General features: G+C 45.6%; 3 protein-coding genes and 1 pseudogene across 6 annotated transcripts; 1 reads left to right on the top strand and 3 right to left on the bottom strand.

Moving 5' to 3' along the window:
* Positions 1-1778: 1778 nt before the first annotated feature.
* LOC103638194 (protein MEI2-like 2) lies at positions 1779-7680 on the bottom strand. Of its 2 annotated transcripts, none has more exons than XM_008661186.3 (13): positions 7370-7680; positions 6717-6778; positions 6492-6647; positions 5502-5968; positions 5225-5383; positions 5027-5143; positions 4780-4931; positions 4226-4320; positions 3216-4116; positions 3039-3123; positions 2866-2934; positions 2520-2699; positions 1779-2419 (listed from the first exon to the last, which is right to left on the bottom strand). In XM_008661186.3, the coding sequence occupies exons 2-13, from the start codon at positions 6748-6750 to the stop codon at positions 2291-2293; spliced, it is 2544 nt and encodes an 847-aa protein (XP_008659408.1). In that variant the 5' UTR covers positions 6751-6778; positions 7370-7680; the 3' UTR covers positions 1779-2290. The 2 variants fall into 2 exon arrangements, with proteins under 2 accessions (XP_008659408.1, XP_008659409.1); XM_008661187.3 differs by having other exon boundaries at positions 1780-2419; positions 5502-5981; positions 7370-7654.
* A 584-nt stretch (positions 7681-8264) lies between these two features.
* Positions 8265-8929, top strand: LOC103639860 (uncharacterized; annotated as a pseudogene).
* Positions 8930-9369: 440 nt separating this feature from the next.
* Positions 9370-12239, bottom strand: LOC100192757 (uncharacterized). 3 transcript variants are annotated; one of them, XM_008659838.4, is made up of 8 exons: positions 11725-12201; positions 11364-11597; positions 11194-11273; positions 10756-10923; positions 10515-10690; positions 10369-10438; positions 10140-10287; positions 9509-10076 (listed from the first exon to the last, which is right to left on the bottom strand). In XM_008659838.4, the coding sequence occupies exons 1-8, from the start codon at positions 11916-11918 to the stop codon at positions 9743-9745; spliced, it is 1404 nt and encodes a 467-aa protein (XP_008658060.1). In that variant the 5' UTR covers positions 11919-12201; the 3' UTR covers positions 9509-9742. The 3 variants fall into 3 exon arrangements, with proteins under 3 accessions (XP_008658059.1, XP_008658060.1, NP_001131427.3); NM_001137955.3 differs by having other exon boundaries at positions 9512-10030; positions 10133-10287; positions 11725-12022; XM_008659837.4 differs by having other exon boundaries at positions 9370-10287; positions 11725-12239.
* A 2033-nt stretch (positions 12240-14272) lies between these two features.
* On the bottom strand, positions 14273-18104 carry LOC100283190 (OB-fold nucleic acid binding domain containing protein). Its single transcript, NM_001156092.2, is given in 2 exon segments — positions 14273-14696; positions 17718-18104. Coding segments are annotated over 2 exon segments (501 nt in total). The 5' UTR covers positions 18025-18104; the 3' UTR covers positions 14273-14502.
* Positions 18105-22815: the final 4711 nt, after the last annotated feature.

The raw sequence follows: 22815 nt of genomic DNA, 5'->3' as shown, positions 1-22815 counted from the left end.
CTTAGCCCGAGTCCGAGCCCTGGGTCGGGCGGAGCGGAGTTCGCTGTCTTCCGGGTCTTAGCCCGTGTCCGAGCCCTGGGTCGGGCGGAGCTTCCTATGGTGCCTTTGGCAGGGCCTGACTGCCTGTCAGTCTCACTCTGTCAAGTGGCGCTGCAGTCGGAGTGGCGCAGGCGGCGCTGTCCTTCTGTCAGGCCGGTCAGTGGAGCGGTGAAGTGACGGCGGTCACTTCGGCTCTGCCGGGGGGCGTGCGTCAGGATAAAGGTGTCAGGCCACCTTTGCGTTAAATGCTCCTGCGATTCGGTCGGTCGGTGCGGCGATTTAGTCAGGGTTGCTTCTTAGCGAAGGCAGGGCCTCGGGCGAGCCGGAGATGTGTCCGCCGTTGGAGGGGGGCCTCGGGCGAGACGGAAATCCTCCGGGGTCGGCTGCCCTTGTCCGAGGCTAGGCTCGGGCGAGGCGTGATCGAGTCGCTCGAATGGACTGATCCCTGACTTAATCGCACCCATCAGGCCTTTGCAGCTTTATGCTGATGGGGGTTACCAGCTGAGAATTAGGAGTCTTGAGGGTACCCCTAATTATGGTCCCCGACAAGTGTGCTATAAGTTGTACATCAGAAAATAGCATGTAAATCTATAGAATCAATTTTCATCTCTCATCCCATGAATTTGAGATAGACTTATATGATAAATTTGAAAAGTGGTGGAATGTCACATTCTAAAAAAATAACATATTCCATTATTAAGATTCCAATTCCTCAAAATGAAAAGAATTAATCTACAACTAGCAAATGTTTACTATAGCATCACATGAGTGAATCATAGATAAATTAGATTTAATAGACTCATCTTAACATTTTAGTCTTTATCTATATAACTGGTTTTGTAATTAGACTATTTATAATACTCGTAACTAGTATTTAAAGATCCAATGTAACTACGCTTGGGGAGAAAGATTAGAGCGGAGGGTGGATACTTTATATACTTTATATAGGCACCACCACATGAGATGACCAATCTAAGACATTCATCAAGGTGTTGTGCGGCCGAGGGGGGAGTGAGGTGCGACGATGGGCTGTTCGGATCGATTGTACTAGCCTATTACGTGTGGGTGAGAGAGTAAATGTATGATCTACGCGCTTCATGTGTGACGTATGATAACGGCGGAAACTAGTGCTATGTAGCAGTTAGGTGCACATATGTTGCTACGTTTTTCATTTATGTCTAAGTATAAAGTATAAGACATAAAGCATGTGTGTTCTGTTAATTAGGTGGTGTGAATATGGATTTAGAGCCAACCATGTTTTAAATCCTATAGTTTGTTTTTTAACATTTAGATGTGGGGGAGCAAGGAAAGCGAAATGGTGGAAAATAGTGTTTTATAGTAGAGAAGAAAAAGAGAAGAGGAGAGGGGGGATTCGTTTTTACATCTTCAACTATAGCCGTGTACCGAACAAGCCACGGTTTTTTTATTTTTCTTTAAGTTTAAAGAAAATCGCTAAATAATTGACATGTTTTTAAACCACAGAAAATATCTCAAGCCTTTTAAAAGTCCCACAAAAACAATAGAGGTTGATTGAGATATGAAGAATCCAAATAAAATAACCAACTAGGGGTCATTTTAAAAGCTGGTACACAATGATTGTTTTGAAAAATCATGATGACCATTGGGCATTGGCACAGTTTGCATCAAATTGTTCCAATATTGCAATTGGGGCAACTGCTAGACGAGAAAACTGTAATTAACGTCGGATTTACATCCCTTTTCCTTGTGAACAGAACAGAGAAAGCACGCAAGCAGCTTTCTATATTTTGGTCAGATTCCATGGATACAATCATGCAAATAACTTTGCATGATCAATGCCCCAACTTCAGCACTGCACATTAAGATGCCAGAATGCAAAATATGCACAAAAGTTCTAAACTGTACAGTTTGGCTTTTTTTTTCTTCAGTTCAGTTCACCTTTTTACAGCAAGCAATCAAAAACAAGCACGACTATGAGAAGCAGCGGTTTGGGCGGTTCCACCCCCACATCTCTATCTACAGAGGGGGGGGATTCTACAAGCAAGCTCCCGGCTCCAGTTCGAAGCTCGATCGCTTGAGCTTCAGCTCCCATTTCCACTGCCGGGGCGACATCTGAAACCAAAAGACGTGCCATGCCACACCAGACCACAAAATTCAGCGCTAACCATCAACCTTCCTCGCTTTTTATACAATTTGGGGGGTGGATACTCTCTCTAGACAGTTAGATTTATATGTATGGCCATTCTGATCCTGTCTGCTATCATCGCAGACGTCACAAACTCCCGGCCATATCGGTCGAGCTCTCTCCAGTCTTCTCGTTCAGACTCTTGCCATCTTCATTGTCAAGGTAATCATCTTCCGGAAGCATGTGGATGCATATGCCATTGATTGGAAATGCTTCCTGGATTTCATTCATGACAAAAATGACATTACTAACACACTAACATTCTCTTTTAACTTGTTTTTTGTAAAGATCCAGGAGGAGGGCACATATTGTTTACCTGGTGCACAGACTCCTGACCATTGGGATTAAAAAGAATGGGGCGGCACCTCTTATCCTCATTCATCAAACTTGAATTTTGAAAATGTGATATCAGTGCAGACCGTCCTTGAATTCTAGCATAAGCCAACGAGGCTACCTTCTCGCTGTTGAACTTTTCCCATTTCTTACCATTAAAAGCCTGCAGGTTATAGATGTACATCAGTACATAAATATTACAAGCTGTTCAGAGTAATTATACTATTGCTAATCCGTATTGCTGATTAACTCAGCTGGACAGGGAACAAGTTCTTAACTCTGCAGGTAACTATTGCAAACACAGGACAAAGGCCAAGAAAGGAAAGCACCTGGTAGAAGGATATAATATGCACCGGCGATATCATGTTAACGAACGCGTATCCAACATTGCATTTGTTCTGCATAAGCACAATAATACAACATAAGTAAATTGAATAGGTGTGGCCTATAAAATACAGGCCTCAAAAACAAGAGTAGCACAAATTGGTGCTAAATCTAGTACCTTGAAATCAATTGGCAGGTAGAAAAAGTCATAAGTTCCTCTGTGAAGCTCATCAATTGCAGCCAGGAGCATCTTAGATGTATACCTGTTAGATTCAGGGAAAAGAAAACCGAATGAACACAACTGACAACTGGCTAGTTAAAGGTCCAAATGGAAACATAATGCGGTAAAGCATACTTGTTTGGGATGTTCTTAATCATCAATGTTGTCCGAGTATCATCACCTCTGTGAATCTTCTCCAAGTCAAGCTGATACTGCCTCTTGCTATCAGCCTGCAACACACTGCTGTCAACCCGGCGGTTGCGGACACGGTCAATGGAGCTGTCAAGTCCGAATGTACCAATCCCATGGTATGGAGGATTAGTGTAAAATGTCTGTCCCAATCTAGGCGACAACATCGGTCTGAAGTTAGTAGAGCTGTTATCTGTCAGACTTCCAATTAGAGAAGAACCAGGATTCACAGAAGCACGATTAGCCATGCCCAGCAGGAGACCTCCCCCGTTTCGGCCAGTACCAAAATTACCCATGTTCCCAAACCTGGCTTGCTTCATAAAAGATGTCTCTGGCGATTCAGGTAAGAAGCCAAAATGGCTCTCAAATGGAGCACCTGAAGGGGCAGAGCCAACATGATGATGGTGCTGATCCGAAGAACCAAATAATGAAGCCTGACGGCTACTGTACAAGAATCCTTGGCCCTGAGTGCGACTGCTGGATGACAATGCAGATCCGATTCCTGGTGGATGCCAAATAGGGGATTTTGAATGTTCTGAATATGGCTTTGGACTGCCCCAGAGAAACTGGGGCCCTGATAAAGTCCCAGGACTAGAACTCATGTGTTCACTGTTGTGATCTTGGTATGAGTGGGAGTGCTGAAATGCAGCTCCCACGGACTGGTTACCATTTGAAAACACTTGATCATACTTAGACCGGTTGCTATCCTTGCCAATAGGAGCAATCTTTGGAGCATTTGAAATCAGGGAAGGAATTCCGATAGGACTCATTCCATTTCCAGTTGGAGATCTGGTGAAAGCTTGCAGCATATTGCTATCTGTTGGACTACTGTACTGAGCCCATGCCCCTGCCACAAGGATTAGGGAAAAAAACTTAATTAATTTTTATATACAGGGGGATTGACTCCAAAATACATGGGGACAGCGTTATACAAAAACTAGTTCCAACAGAAGTACCTGGAGGAGAGTTAGCAATAGGTGAACCAACATGAGAATGTCTGTAGGTTCTTGGCTCTTCTTGGTCCAAATCGTGACCAAGTTGCTGCATCAAGCTAAGTCATAAGAAAACAAAAAAAAATATCAGATCAGTAAACTACATTAGAAAAAATTTAAAAATATCAGATCAGTAATGATCAGTAAACTACATGGGAAAAATTGACATGTAGGAAAAGTAAGTGAAACAGCATGGTGCCAAAAAACTCAATTTCAGACATGTAGATTCACACACATTAAATGACTCAGGAAGGAGTAAAGAAACGGACAATTTAAATTGCAAGTGAATTATTCAAAATAAAGTTAGCCGGCACTGCACTATACATCTAACTTGCAAGCTTATCAGAATCATAAGAATGTGGCACCCAGAACCACAGCAAAATGACAGCTCCAGCAATATATATATATATATATATATATATATATATATATATATATATATATATATATATATATACAGAATATTGGTGAGAAACTGTAACAAGCAAATAGCCTTGAAAACTAAATCAGAGTCATACTTTCTGCGTGTTCCACCAGGACGACTTGGTTCCAACTTGATTCGTTTTCCAGCTATCTCACTTTTATTCAGTGACCGAAGAGCAGCCTCTGCTGCTCTTACATCATAGAACTCAATAAACTTATGGTGTTTCTTGTTTGGTGTCTCTCTTATCTGCAGATGAAAAGTAGAAGACAAAGCACCGTCAGCATGAATAGGGAAGGAGCATCAAAAGCAGAATGAAGGGAGACAATACTTTGCATGCTAACCTCCTTTACTTCACCATATGCCCCAAAAATCTGGCGAACCTCTTCATTAGAAACCGACGGATCCAAGTTAAAAATAACAAGAGTTCCCTGGTTCAAATCTTTGTCAGATGGATTCTCCTGCAAAATCAAACACAACGATCATTCCAAGAAGTAATTTTGTTGGTGTGTCTGATAAATAAAACCGAAACAACAAACAACCTTTGGGATGGAAAAATGAATGTCCAGCTTTCTCCTCCTCAGAGGTTTGTTCTGCAATGCGCGCATTGCATTCCGTGCAGCTCTGATATCAAAATAAGATATCATTACAAAGCCCCTGTGCTTTGTTGCAGTGTAAAGGGTCCGGATGTCCCCATATTGCTGAAATAACAATAGACCACAACGAGATTCAACTTTTCAGTAACAGAGAAATACATGAAGGGGTCAAAATCATAATCATAAATGTTATGAAGATATTTACAATCACTGCAGTTGATACCTCAAACAAAGATCGCAGTTCAGAGTCCTCGACATTGCTATTGATGTTCCTTACAAACAAGGTCCTCGAAGGGTGCTCTCCAAACGGGTGCTCCCCAGCCACAGTTCCTACAGTGCTTGGGACACCAAAAGGGTTGATGCTATTGCATCTAGCCCCGTCGACAATACTTGAATTTGCAAAACCAACTGTGATGCTCTCCACAGGGTCAATGTCCAGCTCCATGCCCCCTCCATTGCCAAACACATCAAACTCCTCCAATTCCTCCGTGGTATTTGTCTGCGCAACGGGCTCAGTCTCATCAGTGATCCCCGCGAAAAACTCATCTTCATCTGGCAACAAGTCATCTATCTGCCGAAGATCAAAATCAAATTTGTAGTCCTTCTCATCAGGATCATTAGCCAGGACTTTCATTTTGGTCAAAGTGTCATCCATTGGTGGGGTACCATGAGAAGAATCAGCAAAGATCACTGAAAGAAATGGCTGGAGATGTCATCAGAAATATAAAAAAACATTGTCAACATGTACTAATATTCAAAATGGTAGATTTGTGAGACTTCTGATGCATCGAATTTGCAATAAATCGAAAGGAAAAAGAAACGGGGGCGTGACTACAGAACAATTTATTATATAGGAATTAATCGCCCTAAGATCATCTGCTCCCTCTCGCACATTTAATTTACCACTCCCTGGCACCCATCGGTCAATTTCCAATAGCCAGAAAATCATGTTTACCCATGTGCAAAGATACTCAATAGGCATCCACTGGTCAATTTCCCATAGGCAGAAAATCATGTTGACCCATGAGCAAATATACTCAATAGGCATCCACTGGTCAATTTCTCATAGGCAGAAAATCGTGTTCATCCATGAGCAAAGATACTCGATAGGGCAGTAAAGTTGTCGCGCTCTCCGCACATGAGCATTTGGCTAGAAACTTGGTATGGCTCAAGTGCATTATTAATTTATGACGATGAAAAGCAGAACACATACACTTTTCATGAGGAAGAACCGGCAGCGAGGTTGAGAAGAGGCTTGTATCGCCACCAAAACCAGCGCGAGCATTGAGCAGCGGTGGCAGAGGGGCCCTCCAAGGGTTGTTATTTGCGGCCATCTGTGGTGGCTTTGAGGCGGCAGGCACGGCAAGACCTGGTACAATGTTACAAAGTTAGAGCAACCGCATTGAGAAATACAGCGTGATTGTCGTGGAACATGAACCTGGTGGATTGGAAGAATCTGACGATCGATCCATTACAGCATTGGCATTGCGCAGAAGATACCTGCACAGAAAGGGTTGAGCATATGTCGTCGTCTGTCATTTACTCATTTGGGTTGGGTCGTGCGCACAAGAATCTGATAGAAGGGTATTGAGACGAAGTTTGAACTAAGGTGAATGGGGGGCGAAAGGGGTTTTATTATTATTATTTTGTTTGGGTTTGGCACGGGAGGGATAGTCAAACATGCAAGAAAGGATTTGGATAGACGCAACAAGGAGTTTGACCCAGAAATAGCGATGAGGAATACGGAAGCAATCGAATCCAATCGCACAAGATGGGTCCGGTGCGATGAATCTAGACATAAACACAAAGGCACATGCAGGTGCGCGGCGGAAGTGAAGGGATAGATCGGGTAGTGGCAAGGATTAGGAGCAAAAGAACCGAGGAGGACGAACAGTGTGGTACAGGTAGGTGTAGTAGTGACTGAAGCTGATAAGAGGAAGGATTTGCGTTGTCCCTTGGCGGGGTTGCGGTTGCGGCTGAGGGAGAGAGGACTGACAATCGGCAGAGCAATCTCATCATGTGTGCATGCATCATCACCAGAAAGGGGGGAAAAAGAGAAGAAAGAGAAACGGAGGGAAGATAACAACTCACCAGAGCAGAGCAGGTGGAGGCGGAACCCTAACAGCAGAAGTGGAAGAAATCGGAAGGTTTCGCCCTTGTTGGCGGCGGCGACGGCGGCGGAGAGAGAGGAGAGGTGCGGCGGACGAAATCAATCGCTGTTGCCGCCGATTGTGTCTCTCCTTCCTTGCATTCCTTTCCTTTCCTTTCCTTTCGTTTCCCTAGTCGTAGTTGGGTTTTATAAAGGGGAGAGACACCCCAACACAACACACAAGGAGAAAGAAGGAAGAAAGCGGAGGAGGATGCTGCTCTCCCTCCCTCCACGGCAGCCGCTACACGTACAAAAACTGTTTTTTCTCGTTTAATATACGTATTAATTATATATACTATATACGGCAGGCAGAATAATAAGTAATAATATACTCTGATGATGAGTAGAACAAATAAAATAAGAAAGAAAAAGGAGAGAAAGAAATCCATTGGTGGATTGCGACATGACAGGTGCGATGATTGGTGTGAGCCTGGCCCTGTACTGGACCGCCCGCGCTCCTCTCATCCTCACGTCACGTGCGCCTTCCACTCCTCCGCTGCTCCATGAGCATGCAAGTGGCGGGCCCAGACAAACCCAAGTAGGTCCCACCTGTCAGTGACGCCGACGTCACAACATTCTAATCTCCCCAACTCTAGGAATGCTACCCTACTCTCCCCTATCCATATGCATTTCTCATAAATAAATTAATTTATATGTCGCCAAACTATCTAAGTGATGCATTTCACCAAGAGTAAAAAAAACTCTCTCTTGACCTACCTAAGGGTAATGAGGAGAAATTTGGAATTTTGCCATTATGAAAACTGGACTTCGCTGGATTGCCATTAAATTTGTGGGTTTCGTTCAAGTGCCATTATCAACCAAGGCACATACGCTGAAATGCCTTATGGCTATTTAATAAAAAGAAAAACCAATTTAATTGGGTCAGAGAGGGCGCACGGACTCATTTGCCCTTCTCTTCTCCGTTTCTCTGCTTCGCCGCTCCGCTCAGCCATCTGGTACTTGCCCGGCTCGTGCGACACGATCCGCGACTTCGTGGACGTGGCCTTCTGCGCGTTGCAACTGGGGTCCGTGCCGGGCGCCGCCTCCGCGGACCGGCATGGCCGGCATGGCCACCTTCTGATGGCGGCGGACCTGGCGGCCGCGAGCAGGGCCTCGGCGCATGACGTCGCGGCGGGGATGGCGCGGCGCAAGGGCGAGGGCGGGGACCCGGCCGCGCGGGACCCGCTGGAGGCGTGCAGCATCCTGTACGGCGCGACGTCCGTGCTCGCGCTGCGCCTCATGCGCGGCTATGTGGCGGCGCGCGCTGCTGCCATTCACGGGTCAGGCTGGGATCGGGTGCGATGCCACGCTCACGGGCTCCGCGCCGGCCAAGTACCGGATTGCCGCCGCCAACCGCGAGTTCGACCAGCTCTCCACCATGGCCACCACGCTCCTCAATAAGCTCGCCTAGATCCGGCGCCGCGCTATGGCACTCCTGCGCCCCTCCACGCCGGTCAAGTACCGGATGGCTGAGCGGAGCGACGAAACGAAGAAGAGAAGGGCAAATGAGTCCGTGCGCCCTCTCTAACCCAATTAAATTGGTTTTTCTTTTTGTTAAATAGCCAAAAGGCATTTCAGCGTATGTGTCTTAGTTGATAATGGCACTTGAACGAAACCCACAAATTTAATGGCAATCCAGCGAAGTCCAGTTTTCATAATGGCAAAATTCCAAATTTCTCGGGTAATGAGAATGATTGATACACATAAGCTACTCTCGATATATTAATGAGGCTACTAATTATATCGACTAACAAATTTTAAATTTCTCATTAGACAAAGGCTCTTCCTAATTCAGCATTTAGAATGGAAAAAGAGAGCAAGAAAGGATGAGTTGTAATGAAATCATCTAGGTCCTTTATAGTCGTCATTGTGTCAAATATTGTGACTAACAAGTTGAGTGTGATGCGTATGAAACCATCTAGGTCCTCTACAGTTCTGGTGATTAATAACAACACACGATTATTGTGACTAACAAAAATACATATTAACATGTGTGTGTGTTTTTGTCGCAATCACGTACTCACTGATACGTGACAGCACTGGCTACGGGTTGCTGGAACCGTGACAACTCTGGTAACTCGTATCCTAACTTGCTTGCTTTATTTATTTAATAGCATATCGGTTGAGTCAAGTTTAAGTTTCTCTGGTAGGATTAATATTACAGGAGAGGGTTGGGCAATCAGCAAAGCCAACAGCCGCCTGTCCCTGCCAGCTAAAAGCTTCAGAAACCGACAGCAAGCAGGACACGACGTACAGCATATCCACCCCAGTTTCAGTTCGCTGCCTGTCCGTTCCAAGACTGCTGCTGTAAGCAGCTACTCGTTCTCATCATCAACAGCAGCAGCAGGAGGTGAAAAGTGTGACTTCAATCCGATCCAGCACTGGTAGTAGTCGAGGTCCCGACACGGGGAATCCAGAGCCCATGGGCACACGCGAGGGATAAGCCAAGACTCAAACATGAACGCCAACGTACCACTGAGCCTGGATGGCTCGTTGGCAGCAGCACGGCTGATCGTTGCCTCGTACGTCTTGGTGTCTGGCCCATGCGGTGTCATGCAGCTGTGAAGGCTGGCGCCACCAGGAAGAAAACCATCGGCCTTAGCCTGCAGATGTGCATCGTCTTTACATCTCTTCACATGACTGCTGCCACTGCCAGAGAGATAGATAGATAAGATAGATAGATAGATAGATAGATAGATAGATACCTCGTACATCCCATAGATGAGGCCCATGAATTCGCTCATGCAGTTGCGGTGGTAGTAGGGTGGGCGGAATGTATTCTCAGCAACCAGCCATCTGGGTGGGAATATTACAAAATCAAGCAACGCGACGCCAGGCTTATCAGTTGGCGCAGTTAGAACTGCGAATCAATATTTGTTGGGTTAATTAGTCCTCAAGATGCAGCAGCGGAATGAACAGAAAACCCAATCCTGACACCCACCTGTGTTCACTGACGGGTCGCCATGATCCAAGAGGACGGTGTTGAATGGACAGAACTTACTCAGATCATACTGAAAGAGAAGGGGGTGGAGTGAACAGCGACACACATCTCAATGGCAGACAGGTGTACAATGGCATACAACACACCTTGTAAGGGACATAATTCCCATGCCACGCGACCACGTTGAATGGAGAGAAATCCTGCGTGGCGCTGAACAGCTCGCCACCATACTTGTGCACTATTGTGTATCCAGGGTGGTGCTCCTGCTCAAACCATGCTGTCGGGGAAAGGAAATCCCTCGGCGAAGCCAAGCCATTGGCACCTGCACACACACACACAGTTTAGGTAAGTATGGGTTCTCGGTGTGACAAAACAATTTATTATTACCAATTGGGCCAAGATCAGGGAGCTGAAAATGGGCGCCGAAGATCTCAGAGACATAGCCACGCGAGGGGCCATCCGGCAAGTCGACAGCAAATCGGAGACCTTGAGGGATCACGACGATCTCGCCGGGTGAAACCAGCAGCCTTCCGCACTCGGTTGTGATAAATAACCCTGGGAAGATAGATAGTGAACATGTGCATCATTTCCACAAAGAAGAAAGGTAAGCGCTGCTGAATGCAACAGCGATGGGGCAACCCATTTGCTTTTCGCTTTGATCCCAATAATAAAGGCAGGAAGGGCATGGAGTGGCACTGCCGGAACACTGAAAGCGACGCGAACAGGACATTTTGTTGGTGGCCAAGCAACAGAAGCATGTGATGTGATTACTACTAGCCTAGTGGAGTGAGTGGTGGCGAGTGATGACCGAGCCGAGGAACTTACTTCCTTGCTGGGGAACAATGAGGAAGTCACCGTCCGCATTGCACAAGGAGCATCCATCCATGGGCTTGTTAGCAGCATACCTGCGTTGCGTTGCGTACATGAGGGGGGTTCAGTGATCGAGCAACTAGTTGCTACTTGCAATTGTAAGCAGCGGCATATCGAGGACATGCATGTGGATGGCGTATCCGTGTCGGAGGCATGAGCTGCCGGCGCCGCAGACGGTGTAGAGTCCGTCGATGAAGTCGAGGCCCGGGTGGAGGGGCACGTCGGCGGGCCTCCAGCGCAGCTGCGTGGGCGTGGCGACGGTGGTGGTGCGGTCGAACTCGCCGACGAGGCGCTCGTTGGTGGGGTTCCGCGGATAGAAGGGTTCGTGGGTCACCGACGGCTTGATCCGGTACAGCCACCTGTAATAACAGAAGGAGCAAACTGAATCCGATCCCCATCCCTATCTCTATCCCCACGGAGGGGAAGCTTGTGTGATTGCCTATGGAAAGTGGAAAGGCAGAGCGAGAGAGAGATAGAGGGACGTACGTGCGCAGGTTCCGGGCGCGCGGGGTGGTGAAGGAGGTGCCGGAGAGCTGCTCGGCGTAGAGTCCCAGCGGGCACACTAGCGGGTTGTTCTGCCCCACGGGGAGCGACCCCGGCACCGCCTCCGACGTGAAGGTGTTGCCCAGGCCCGAGAGGTAGCGCAGCTCGGGTGGTGTCTGCTCCTCCTCCATGGCCATTGCTTGTCGAGGATCCAAGGAGGAAACAGATGGACGCACGGACGGGGCAAGCCGGCAACGGCGAGACCAGCAGAGCAGGCAAGGAGCAGACGGCACGGCACGACTTGCCTCCTGCCGCTGACTGCTTGCCACCTGCCATTGTACATATCCTCATCTGGACTGTCCGATGAGGGAAGCAACGATCCAGATGGATTGCTCAGCAGCGGCTCCCTCCAGCTGCTGTTGATTGCTTCACCCTGCTCTGCTCTGGAAACAGCTTCCAAACTCTATGGAAACAGCTTCCACTTCTGTAAATGAATTAATGAACTGAACATCACCAAAAACTCAGCTCAACTGCAGTGGCTGGTCTCGTTGACTAGATAGCTTGCCTGTGGCAGCTTGACTTGAACAGAAAGCATTGACTGACTACTCGAGTTTGGAAGCTCACACAAAGTAGCTAGCCCAGAGGCCAGAGTAACCAAACCAGCCTCCACCTGACATGCACTAAATCGCCTATGGAAGGGAGAGAGATTCACAGGGCACCGCATTTATTTTGCTCATACACTTTTGCATATATATATATATATATATATATATATATATATATATATATATATATATATATATATATATATATATATATATATATATATATATATATATATATATATATATATATAGAGAGAGAGAGAGAGAGAGAGAGAGAGAGAGAGAGAGAGACACACACACATGGGAATTTTCATACTGCACACCCATACTACAACACAAGCTATGAGCCCATGGGGGGTTTCCAGCTGCTATGCTACTCGAGTTGCACTGCCAAGAACAGCAGCAGCAGACGCACCGGAGACTGCACCACAGTCCCCCGAAGCACCAGCAGCAGATCAGCAAACGCCTGGGCCAACACCACCACCTCCACAAACTGGAATGATGATCAACCGCACTACGGACGGGCTGTACCGTGGACCCTGGAAAAAACAACCATCTGCCCACCACAGCCAGGGCAGATTTCTTGCCCTACAGCTTCAACTTCTACCAATGTTTAGGATACTTAACTGAAAGCTTTGATGACATGCAGCTGAGATACTTAACTAAGAGCTAATTTTACTCATAGAACACTCACTATGCATGATGCGACGGTGGATCCTAATGCCTTTGGTATGCAGCAGTTCTCTATCTTGTATGTACCTCAGGCACAAGAAATACATATATAATTTTATGATCTGGCTAATTGAGTTTTGGGAATGGTAGGCCTAACAGAAGTATCAAGAGGGTTCTGCGGATCGGGGGTGATTGAAGTTGGGCAAACATGCCAAGGGCGAAGAACATGTGGAGACCCTAGCATAGCAAGTACCTATACTGGGATGCTGTCCATTCAACAGAGAGGACGAACCAAGTCATCGCAAATGTGATGATGGATTCCATTAGAAAACTCTACAGCTAGGGCTAAAGTGAAGATGAACGTGATTTGGAGTCTGGATTTGACATTTTCATCAAATATGGAGGGAAGGCTAGTTTAATCAGAGTCACGTGTATCCAAATGTACTAGAGCTAATATACAATATAGTCTAGTTTGAACTGCAAGAGAGGTATAGTGATCTGTGTACAAGGAACGAGAGAGGTGAGAAATTATCAGCACTGTCAATTTGCTGAGTGGTGTCGATGGATTAGTGGGGTAAGTGATGTCGATCTTGTTAGGAATGGACATTGGTAGGGTCATAATACAGAATTGAACCAGAGGCCACCTCTTGATTTCCTGAAATGAGCTCCTCAACAAGGCAGTGTAGATTGAGGCCAGAAAGCAGTCTGTACATTGAGGCCAGTATGCAGTTGGGGCTCTTCATAAGCCAAAAGAGAAAAGATTAGGGGGGAAAATGAAAATGCAAACAAACCACTACTGAAAATGATATGGATTAGGGAATGTCACCTACACCTAGATGAGAATAAGCGTGGGCAACTGGCTAGAATCCATACCGTACGGATGGAGATTGATGGGGTCGATGTGCGGGCGGCAGAGGTTGGTCGTCGGTTGGCAGCGGCACGGGATCCGACCAGACGAACGGCTTGGCTTGTACCCATTTCACTTTCCTTCCTTATACCCAGAGCTGTTCCTGGTCCCAGAGTATGACGCCACAGGTCAGTCATAAATTTATGCCGATTTACTGAACAACAACGTCAATGTATGGATCGTAAACCAACCACCCAGTTAGATTCAGATCACAAGGACAGAGCCGACCATAAGCATATTTCTGAACTAGCACTACAGGGGGAGGGGGAGGGAGCATCACCACCTTCATTTTTTCACCATACCATACCACGAAACCCAAACAGGCGCTGCCAGCTCAAATGGATTCGCAAATACACCCATCGTGAGATAGAAAAAAAAAGGTAGTACTAGCATTAAGAGTCAAAGCGTCACGGAAACGTAAAGCATCAGTCAGACAGAGACCTGCTGCTGCTGTACATAATTCGACATGCTTCTTCAAGATAAACTTAAAACAAAGTCCCAATCGCCAGCGGTCCAGGATAACAATAGCTAGATAGGAGCCTAACGCTACCGCCTCCATAACCAAAATATATGTCCACAGCCCGACTTCGTTTCTGGTCACTCCTCTTCGTCCACATCCACCAGCTCGTACTCCACCAGCGACATGTTGTTGTCTTGGTTCACCTTGAAATCAGCAGGCTGAGTCACCTCAATCCGCCCCCACTTGTCCACCACCAGCCTCATGGTACCCTTGAACATGTCAATCTTAGCGTTGCGGAAGATCACTGTTGTATCTGGCTTCAGAAGGTCAACTGTCCACAGTCACCCCCAAAGAAGGAAATCATGGTTAGATTGTAACCAATAATAATGATGGATATCACAAAACCTAATAATAATAATACCCACAAAGCAAATGTTTCATCGATTTCATGCAGGTATAGGATAGAGAAACCACCAGGCTAGTGCAATATGTAATTAATTAATCCAAACCACACAATGTCATGTTGACATTAGGTAGAGTTATCACGCATACGAAAACCAATGATTTTCAATAGCAGAAGCAATCTCAAGCACTTTCCAAATGATGCAACGCCACATGGACATCAGAAAGAATCATGAGTCATCATGCAGGGGTAAACATCTGAAAGCAAGAAGAGTCAGTTTTGAGCAACACAATATCATGAGCCATCGTCATGCAGGGCTAATCTAAAACAAAAGCAACATCCATTGGTTTCAAATGACACTGTGAAATGAGTCATCCCACAAGGAGCCAACCAGCAACGTTTTTTCTACCTATAATCCAGTGGTTTCTGCATGGCACCATATTCTAGTTCCCACCATTTGACAGGCAACAGATGTGCATCAATCAAGTGTTTCCATATTGTTTTGAAAGCTCACAAAGCATGTATGGTCAATCAGGAGTGCAGTGGCAATTATAACCATGAGGAGGCAACGATTGCAATGGCAAATAGCCAATTATATCATCAACCAGCATCTCTAAAATAGCAGGTTTATATGAAACTCTCCTTTTGCATAATGGCAAGGGCTCCTATATATCCTTACTGATATAAAGCAGGAGTTTCTCGTCGTGTGTCATCCCCCTCCCCACGGCCGAATTTTTTATATTTTAGCCCTTCCTCGGAAAAAAATTCACGTTTGGACCTTAGAAAATTTTAATGTCATTTTTGGACCCTTTGCTCGGCGTCATAGCCAATGGCGCCGAGCTAACACAGCTCGGCGCCATAGGCTATGGCGCCGAGGTGCGTGCTACGCTGGCCCAACCTGAACGACGTGGCGCCAACGTGGTACCGAGCTCGGCGCCAAGATCTATGGCGCCGAGCTCGGCTAGGTAACAGCAAAGTATGTCTAGCTCAGTCGGTAGAGTGCAAGACTTTTAACCTTGAGGTTGTGGGTTCAAGCTCCATGGTGGACGTATTTTTTTATCACTAATTTGTTTTTTGTTGTCCATATTTTTCGTTTATGTCGCTGATTTGTCCGTCCAGATTTATTTTTCATCTATTTTTTTTGTTTTTGTGACCGATTTATTTATTCATCTGGATATTTTTTGTTTTTGTTTTTGTTTTTGTTTATTCAAACTGCGTGACGCAAGTACCATGCACATAAGTAACCCACCCTATGGAAGTACGGAGTACTTTATAAAATCATCAAGTCACTGTTTATTTATACCTTGTATATTTATATTTTGGACTCTAATTATAATCTTTTTGTTTATTAAGTATATTTATATTTTGGACTCAAACTCCAATAATTTAATGTATTCGAAATTATACTTTTTAATATTAATTAAAATTTATCATTGTACATCACTACTAATGTAAGATTAACACAATCATTTGTTTATGATATAAATATTTTTAACATTTTAAATGGTGTACTTCAGTTTTTAGTATATTATTTAATGTTTTAAATCACTTGTAATTAGCGAGAGGACGGAATCAAGCTTAAGCATGTGGGGTTTACAATGCACCAAGGGCCATACGGATTATTCAGTACTATTAAACAAAATGTAATAAACAAATCAGTCACAAAAGCAAAAACAAATCAAGATGAGAAATAAATTTGGACGGACAAATCAGCGGCATAAACGAAAAAACCATGATGCACCATAGCTAAACCGGTGGCCGCTAACCAATGCAAGTACGTTTCCTTAAGCTTAATAAACGAAAAAAATATGGACGGATAAACAAATCAGTCACAAAAACAAAAAATATGGATAAAAAATAAATCTAGACGGACAAATCAGCGACATAAACGAAAAATCTGGACAAAAAAATCAGTGACAAAGACAAAAAAAAGTATGAAAACATGCCTATCGTGGGGCTTGAACCCACAACCATAAGGTTAAAAGCCTTGTGCTCTACCAACTGAGCTAAACAAGTTTTGTGTACATAACAGAGCTCGGCGCCAAGATCTATGGCGCCGAGCTCGGTGCCACGTCGATGCCACGACGTCCATTTGTGCCAGCGTAACACGCACCTCGGCGCCATAGGCTATGGCGCCGAGCTGTGTTACCTCGGCGCCATTGGCTATGGCGCCGAGCAAAGGGTCCAAAAATGACATTAAAATTTTCTAAGGTCCAAACGTGAATTTTTTTCCGAGGAAGGGCTAAAATATAAAAAATTCGGTCCCCACGGGCGTAGGGAGTGTTCCCCCTTCCCCGCGCGCCAACGAAATATATAAAAAAAGTGCAGCTGCCAGAATTCGAACCGTGGTCTCTAGGAAAATAGTACTCACCTCTAACCACTACAACTCATGTTGGTTTGAGAGATGTAAAAGGAATATATATATATATATATATATATATATATATATATATATATATATATATATATATATATATATATATAATGTAGGAACTAGAGCGATCTGGCACAAACAATCTGGCAGGACAACTGCAGTGCAAACGACACCCAATCCCTCCATCCCTAGCGAGCAAATAAGTAACAGTAGGATCGCACACACAACATAACGGGGCATGGTAAGCAGATAGATCAAATCAAAACAGGGTAGAAACAATGATGTAGATGTAGACTAAATGCAATGTAGGCGGCAGGTAGATGATGTCCAGTGTGTGTTAACTTTTTTAAAAAAATAGTAGCAGTTATTATAGTTATACTTATACACATGAAGAAGCATGAGAAGAACATGATAAGGCCAGCGCCAGATCTGCAGTCGTACGACATGTGTGGTCCAATCCACGACTAGCAGCCGGTCAATCCGTCGATGGGTTGGTGAAATCGGAAGCCCGAGCGATAGATGAGCGAGAGAAAAAAAGAGAGAAGGGGAGCAAAGCGGGTCGCAGACAGCAATACCCTGTTCGTTGCGGGCGGTGACGAGGACGGTGCCGGTGCTGTCTCCGACGAGGCACTCTGCGACGCGGGTGCGGCCGATGTGCGTGGAGGGCTTGTCGAGGACGGTGCGGGCGGAGATGACGCGGGCGGTGAGGGTGTGGCCGTGCGTCTGGGGGCGCAGCTGGTCGACGGTGGTGAAGACGGGCTTGCGCAGGGTCTTGGCGCCGTCGGCGGGGCCTGGGGCAGGGGCGGGGCCGCGGCGGACGTAGCCGGTGCCAGGGGGCGGGGCGCCGCGGCCTCGGAAGGGGCGCCTGGGAGCCGTCGACATCGGCGATCCTCACTCCAAAACCCTAGCGGAGGCGGCGGCGGTATGGGGTGGGGTTGCAGTTGGAGATGGTGGAGGCCCCGATTCGGGAAGACGCAAAGTTGTTGTTGCGCCTTGCGAGTGGGCAACTGCCAGCTGGGTTTTTAAAGTACTAGAACTATACATGTACATTTGGGCCGGCCTGGCCCGGCACGGCACAGACCCACAAAAACACGGCCCACAAAGGCACGGCCCACAAAAGCACATATCTAATTATGGGCTGTGCCGTGCCAGCACGTGTGCCCAGTCATCGGCCCACGGCACGGCCCACAATTAGTTATGTGTGCCAGGCCGGCCCAAATAGCCCAAAATACCTTAATGTGCCAGAACGGCCCATATACATACAACAGTAATACATCAACAAAAAGTATAATATATATATATGACCAAAATAAAACTAAGATGTTTTGTGGATGCACATTATAAACCTTTGGTCAGAAAGAAAAAAATATTACAACTAGCTCACAAATAATATTCAGTTCTCTGTTTAGTGTTTAATTGAGTACTATACATCCATACAGAATACATATACAATGATCATCATCACTATTCACTATCCATATCTAGGTATTGGTTCTCGATGGCTTAATGAAGCTCTAGATTCTCCAAATTATGCTAGTCATGTGGGCTTTGACGAACCTTAGTTAAATACTGAGTCTATATTTAGTGGGCATCGGTGTGCCTTAGTTAAATGGGTCGTGCCAGGCCGGCCCGTGGGCTTGACTTGAGGCCCAGGCACGGCCCACAATGTGGGCCGTGCCGGCCCAGGCCCACAATTAGGTTGGGCCGTGCCAGATATGGGTCGTGCCAGAAATTGTGTGCTTTGGGCCGACCTATTAGGCACAGCACAAATGTACACCTATAACTAGAACAGACAACACGAGGGCCCGACGGATCAGATGGAGAGAGAGGGAACAGCCTGCCTGGCTTCCCGAAGCAGTCGAAGACGATTACGACGCATGTGGGCTGTATGGGCCGAAACGTTTGAGTATGCTGAGGCCTAGCCCAAGTTGCATTGCAACACCATCCGTCCACCGTCAATAGGGATGAAAACGGTCAGGAATGGTCGGAAAAATATCTCTATCGTTTTCATTTTCATATTTAACTTGCGGGACGAAAACGAAAACCGGATATATCGGTAACGAAAACGAACGGGATAAATACGGGAATCGAAAAACGATACGATCCGGTCGGGTTAAAACCGAAATTGGACAGGAACCGGTATTTTTGTTCGGTAAAATCACACCATGAAACCATATATTCAAAAATTAACAACAAATAAAAATTTGTAAACACAAGTCTTAATTAAACATAGATAAAACTATAAAAGCAATGTTCGGACTGATCCAGACAAAACACTATAGAAAAATGTACGGATTAAAGTCAAACCAACAACCTGTCAATTTTGTAAAAAAGAGCTTTTAAATGTATTTGTACATGTCAAACCATATTTATATTTACTGAACCCGAGACCAACCGCACGAACGAGAAACCACTAGTTAGTGAAATACAGTTCCGCAATGGCAGCATGCAAAGCAGTCCCAACAGAAATGACGTCCTCATCAACGAAGAAATAGGGGTTGTGAGCCGAGTGAACAGAACCAGCTTTCTCGTTTCTAATGCCGATGCCAAACATAACGCCGGGAACAAGCTGCTGGTAGTAGCAAGCGTCTGCCAACATCCTCTACATGATGACGCAGCTTCTCATCGTTCACAACAGCGGCGTTTGCTACGGCTCGCTTAGCTGCCCGCTGGACGGCTGGAGCAGTGGAGGGACGCATCACGGGCAGACGGCGGCGTTTGCGACGGCTGGGAGAGAGCAGAGAGCTGGAGTGAGGAGAGGACGATACTAGGTTAGGTTTTTGTTTATATGGGCTGGGTCTCAAAGTGATGTCTGGATTGGAGCATGCCGTATTGAAGTGATTCCGAATTACAAAATACGGTAATAAAACGGGATCATCCCGATTAAAAACGGGATCCCGGTTAAACGGTCGGAAAAATAACTACCGTTTCCGTTTCCGCTTACCGTTTTGTATATCCCATTTTCGTTTTTTACATCGGGTTCGAAATCGATCCGGACAAAACTAACAAAATCGGTTATACGATAACGGTCGGTTCGGGATTTTTCCATCCTACTTTCATCCCTAACCGTCAACACGTCTGCGATTGGGCGGGTCATGTGTGTGGGCGTACATTATCCTTTTCCCTCGGTCCAAATCTCTACTTCTCTACTATACTTAAAACATCAGTTTTAACGATTGTCTTACATTATTTTTTTATAAAAAAAATCCCTACATTTCTTTCAAATTAACTTAGCGTAAAATGTTAAAAAACGATGCAGGAGGTGGTTTATGTTAAAAAACCGTGAGGTGGGTTTGAATCCACACCTTGATAAAAGAAGGGTATGAGACATTAGGCAAAATTGTCTAACCAGTAGAACATAATGTCCGGGTGTTTATAATACTAGAATAAAGAGCGTCCTATCGGGCGTTGTAGGGTTATATGGCCAGCCGTTAGTTATCCCCATGTAGCAACAGCCAATAAATACGACATTGGTAGCATGTAAGTGAGTCATAGAATAAAATGCATTTCTGGGTTGCCAAAAGACTTTAGCCACACAAATAAGTAGCGCACAGTTTGTAGTCGTGCGATGTAGCAAAAGGTTTAAACGGGCAGTTGATATATACAAAAGAGTAGGTTTTTCTTCTGCCACTACAGTACAAGTTGCTAAGGATGAACATCAGGGGAGGAAAGGTAACAGGCACGATTTTAAGTGAGATGCATTCACATTGGCTGCCAGCCTATCAAAAGCGTGATAAGTGTAGCATCCTGATCTAAGTTAACCTGAAATACAGTTGGACAATATTACCAAAAGAATACACAGAGTAAAAAACTATACAAAATACTGATAAAACTCTATTAGCCAATAGGTGTATCCTTGTAAGTAGGCAACTAACAATGTACAATCCCCTCTGAAATATGGAATTGATCTCTATTACTGTGATTAGGAAGAAGCCAACAATGAACCAAAAAATTAATACCTCATTGAACATGTACAATTGTGAAGGGCTATTTTGAAACAACATTTTTTGTAAAAAAAGAGAACGAAATAGTAGTGGGCATCATAGGTCACAGTCCATACCTGTTTTGATATGAGATAAAAGACATGTACCTTGGTAGTTTTGTGTAGGCAAATCGTTAGACATTGAAAGGGAAATGTGCCCTTGGGCCATTTCTAGTATATTTTGGTGATTAAGTGCCCAACACATATTGAGTGAGTAATTATATGCCAAATGATGGATGAAGTGCAAATCGACAAGAAGGTATGGTTCTAGACTTAGTACATTGGTTTTTGTGTACTAATATATTTGTCTAAGTGCTAGAATCAGGAAAAGAAAAGGGTTGGAAAAGAGTTGGCTGTGTACAGCCAACTGTTGCCCAGTGTGGGTGCACCGGACTGTCCGGTGGTGCACCGGACAGTGTCCGGTGCGCCAGGCTGGGCTCTGGCGAACTGGCCACTCTTGGGAATTCATTGGCGACGTACGGCTATAATTCACCGGACTGTCCGGTGAGCCAACGACCGCCAGCGCAACGGTCGACCGCCAAATCCGCGCGCGACGCGTGGCCCCAGCCAACGGTCGGCTGGGGCACCGGACTGTCTGGTGTGCACCGGACAGTGTCATGTGCGCCAACCAGCCCGAAGATCCAACGGTCGGCTGCGCCAGGAATGGAAGGAGATCCGCATCGGACATGCTACAGTGGTTGTCCGGTGGTGCACCGGACTGTCCGGTGCGCCACCCGATAGAAGGCAAGAATTGCCTTCCTTGTTGGGTTCCAACGGCTCCTAGCTGCCTTGGGGCTATAAAAGGGACCCTTAGGCGTAGGGAGGTGTCACCCAAGCATTCTTTGATCATCTCTAAGCACCAAGACTTCATTCTCGCGCATTCGATTCTCTAAGATAGTGACTTGAGCAACATTTGAGTAGAGAACTCCTTGAGTTGTGTTGTGAGCTCAAGTTGTGGCTTTGTGTGCTTGATTGTGCTCGTGCTTTGAGTCTTGTGTGTGTTGCTCTTTCCACCCTTACTTCCGTGCTTCTTTGTGATCATCAATTGTAAGGGCGAGAGGATCCAAGTTGTGGAGATTCCTCGCAAACGGGAAAGAGTATAAGAAAGAAAAATATCATGGTATTCAAGTCGATCATTGGATCACTTGAGAGGGGTTGAGTGCAACCCTCGTCCATTGAGACGCCACAACGTGGAGTAGGCAAGTGTTATATTTGGTCGAACCACGGGATAAATCACCGTGTCTCTTGTGCTTGTTTTACTTGTGACTATTGTGTTTCACAAGAGCTCGGTCCTTAGCCACTTGATTCCATTGTGCTAACACTTAACCAAGTTTTATGGCTACAAGTATTTGATTTTTACAGGATCACCTATTCACCCCCCCCCCCTCTAGGTGCTCTCAATTGGTATTGGAGCTATTCTCTTCATGCAAGGGACTAATCGCCCGAAGAGATGGATCCTAAGGGAAAGGGGATGGTGGTCAACGACAAGACAAAGGAGTCTATCGTCAACGAGCCAAGAGATGATAAGCCCTCGGACTCTGGCTCGAGTCATAAGAAAAGAGATGGGAAGAAGAAGAGGTGCATCAAGAAGATCGTCTACTACGACAGCGACGAGTCTTCTTCTTCTCCAAAAGACGACGACGACGAGAAAAAGAAACCGGTTAACTCAAACTTTTCTTTTGATTATTCTC

The sequence above is a fragment of the Zea mays genome, chromosome 9 (genome assembly GCF_902167145.1).
Source record: "Zea mays cultivar B73 chromosome 9, Zm-B73-REFERENCE-NAM-5.0, whole genome shotgun sequence".
Lineage (NCBI taxonomy): Eukaryota > Viridiplantae > Streptophyta > Magnoliopsida > Poales > Poaceae > Zea > Zea mays.
This window is presented reverse-complemented; position numbering and strand designations above follow the sequence as displayed.

Excerpts from the sequence above, each read along its gene's own strand:
- LOC103638194 (XM_008661186.3), bottom strand. The coding sequence starts at position 6,750 with ATGGATCGATCGTCAGATTCTTCCAATCCACCAG. Across the intron at positions 5,384-5,501 it reads AACTGCGATCTTTGTTTGAG|CAATATGGGGACATCCGGAC; the intron begins GTATCAACTGCA and ends TTGTTATTTCAG. Across the intron at positions 2,420-2,519 it reads GTCAGGAGTCTGTGCACCAG|GAAGCATTTCCAATCAATGG; the intron begins GTAAACAATATG and ends AATGAAATCCAG.
- LOC100192757 (XM_008659837.4), bottom strand. The coding sequence starts at position 11,918 with ATGGCCATGGAGGAGGAGCAGACACCACCCGAGCTGCGCTACCTCTCG. Across the intron at positions 10,691-10,755 it reads CCCTGATCTTGGCCCAATTG|GTGCCAATGGCTTGGCTTCG; the intron begins GTAATAATAAAT and ends GTGTGTGTGCAG. Across the intron at positions 10,439-10,514 it reads GGAATTATGTCCCTTACAAG|TATGATCTGAGTAAGTTCTG; the intron begins GTGTGTTGTATG and ends CTTCTCTTTCAG.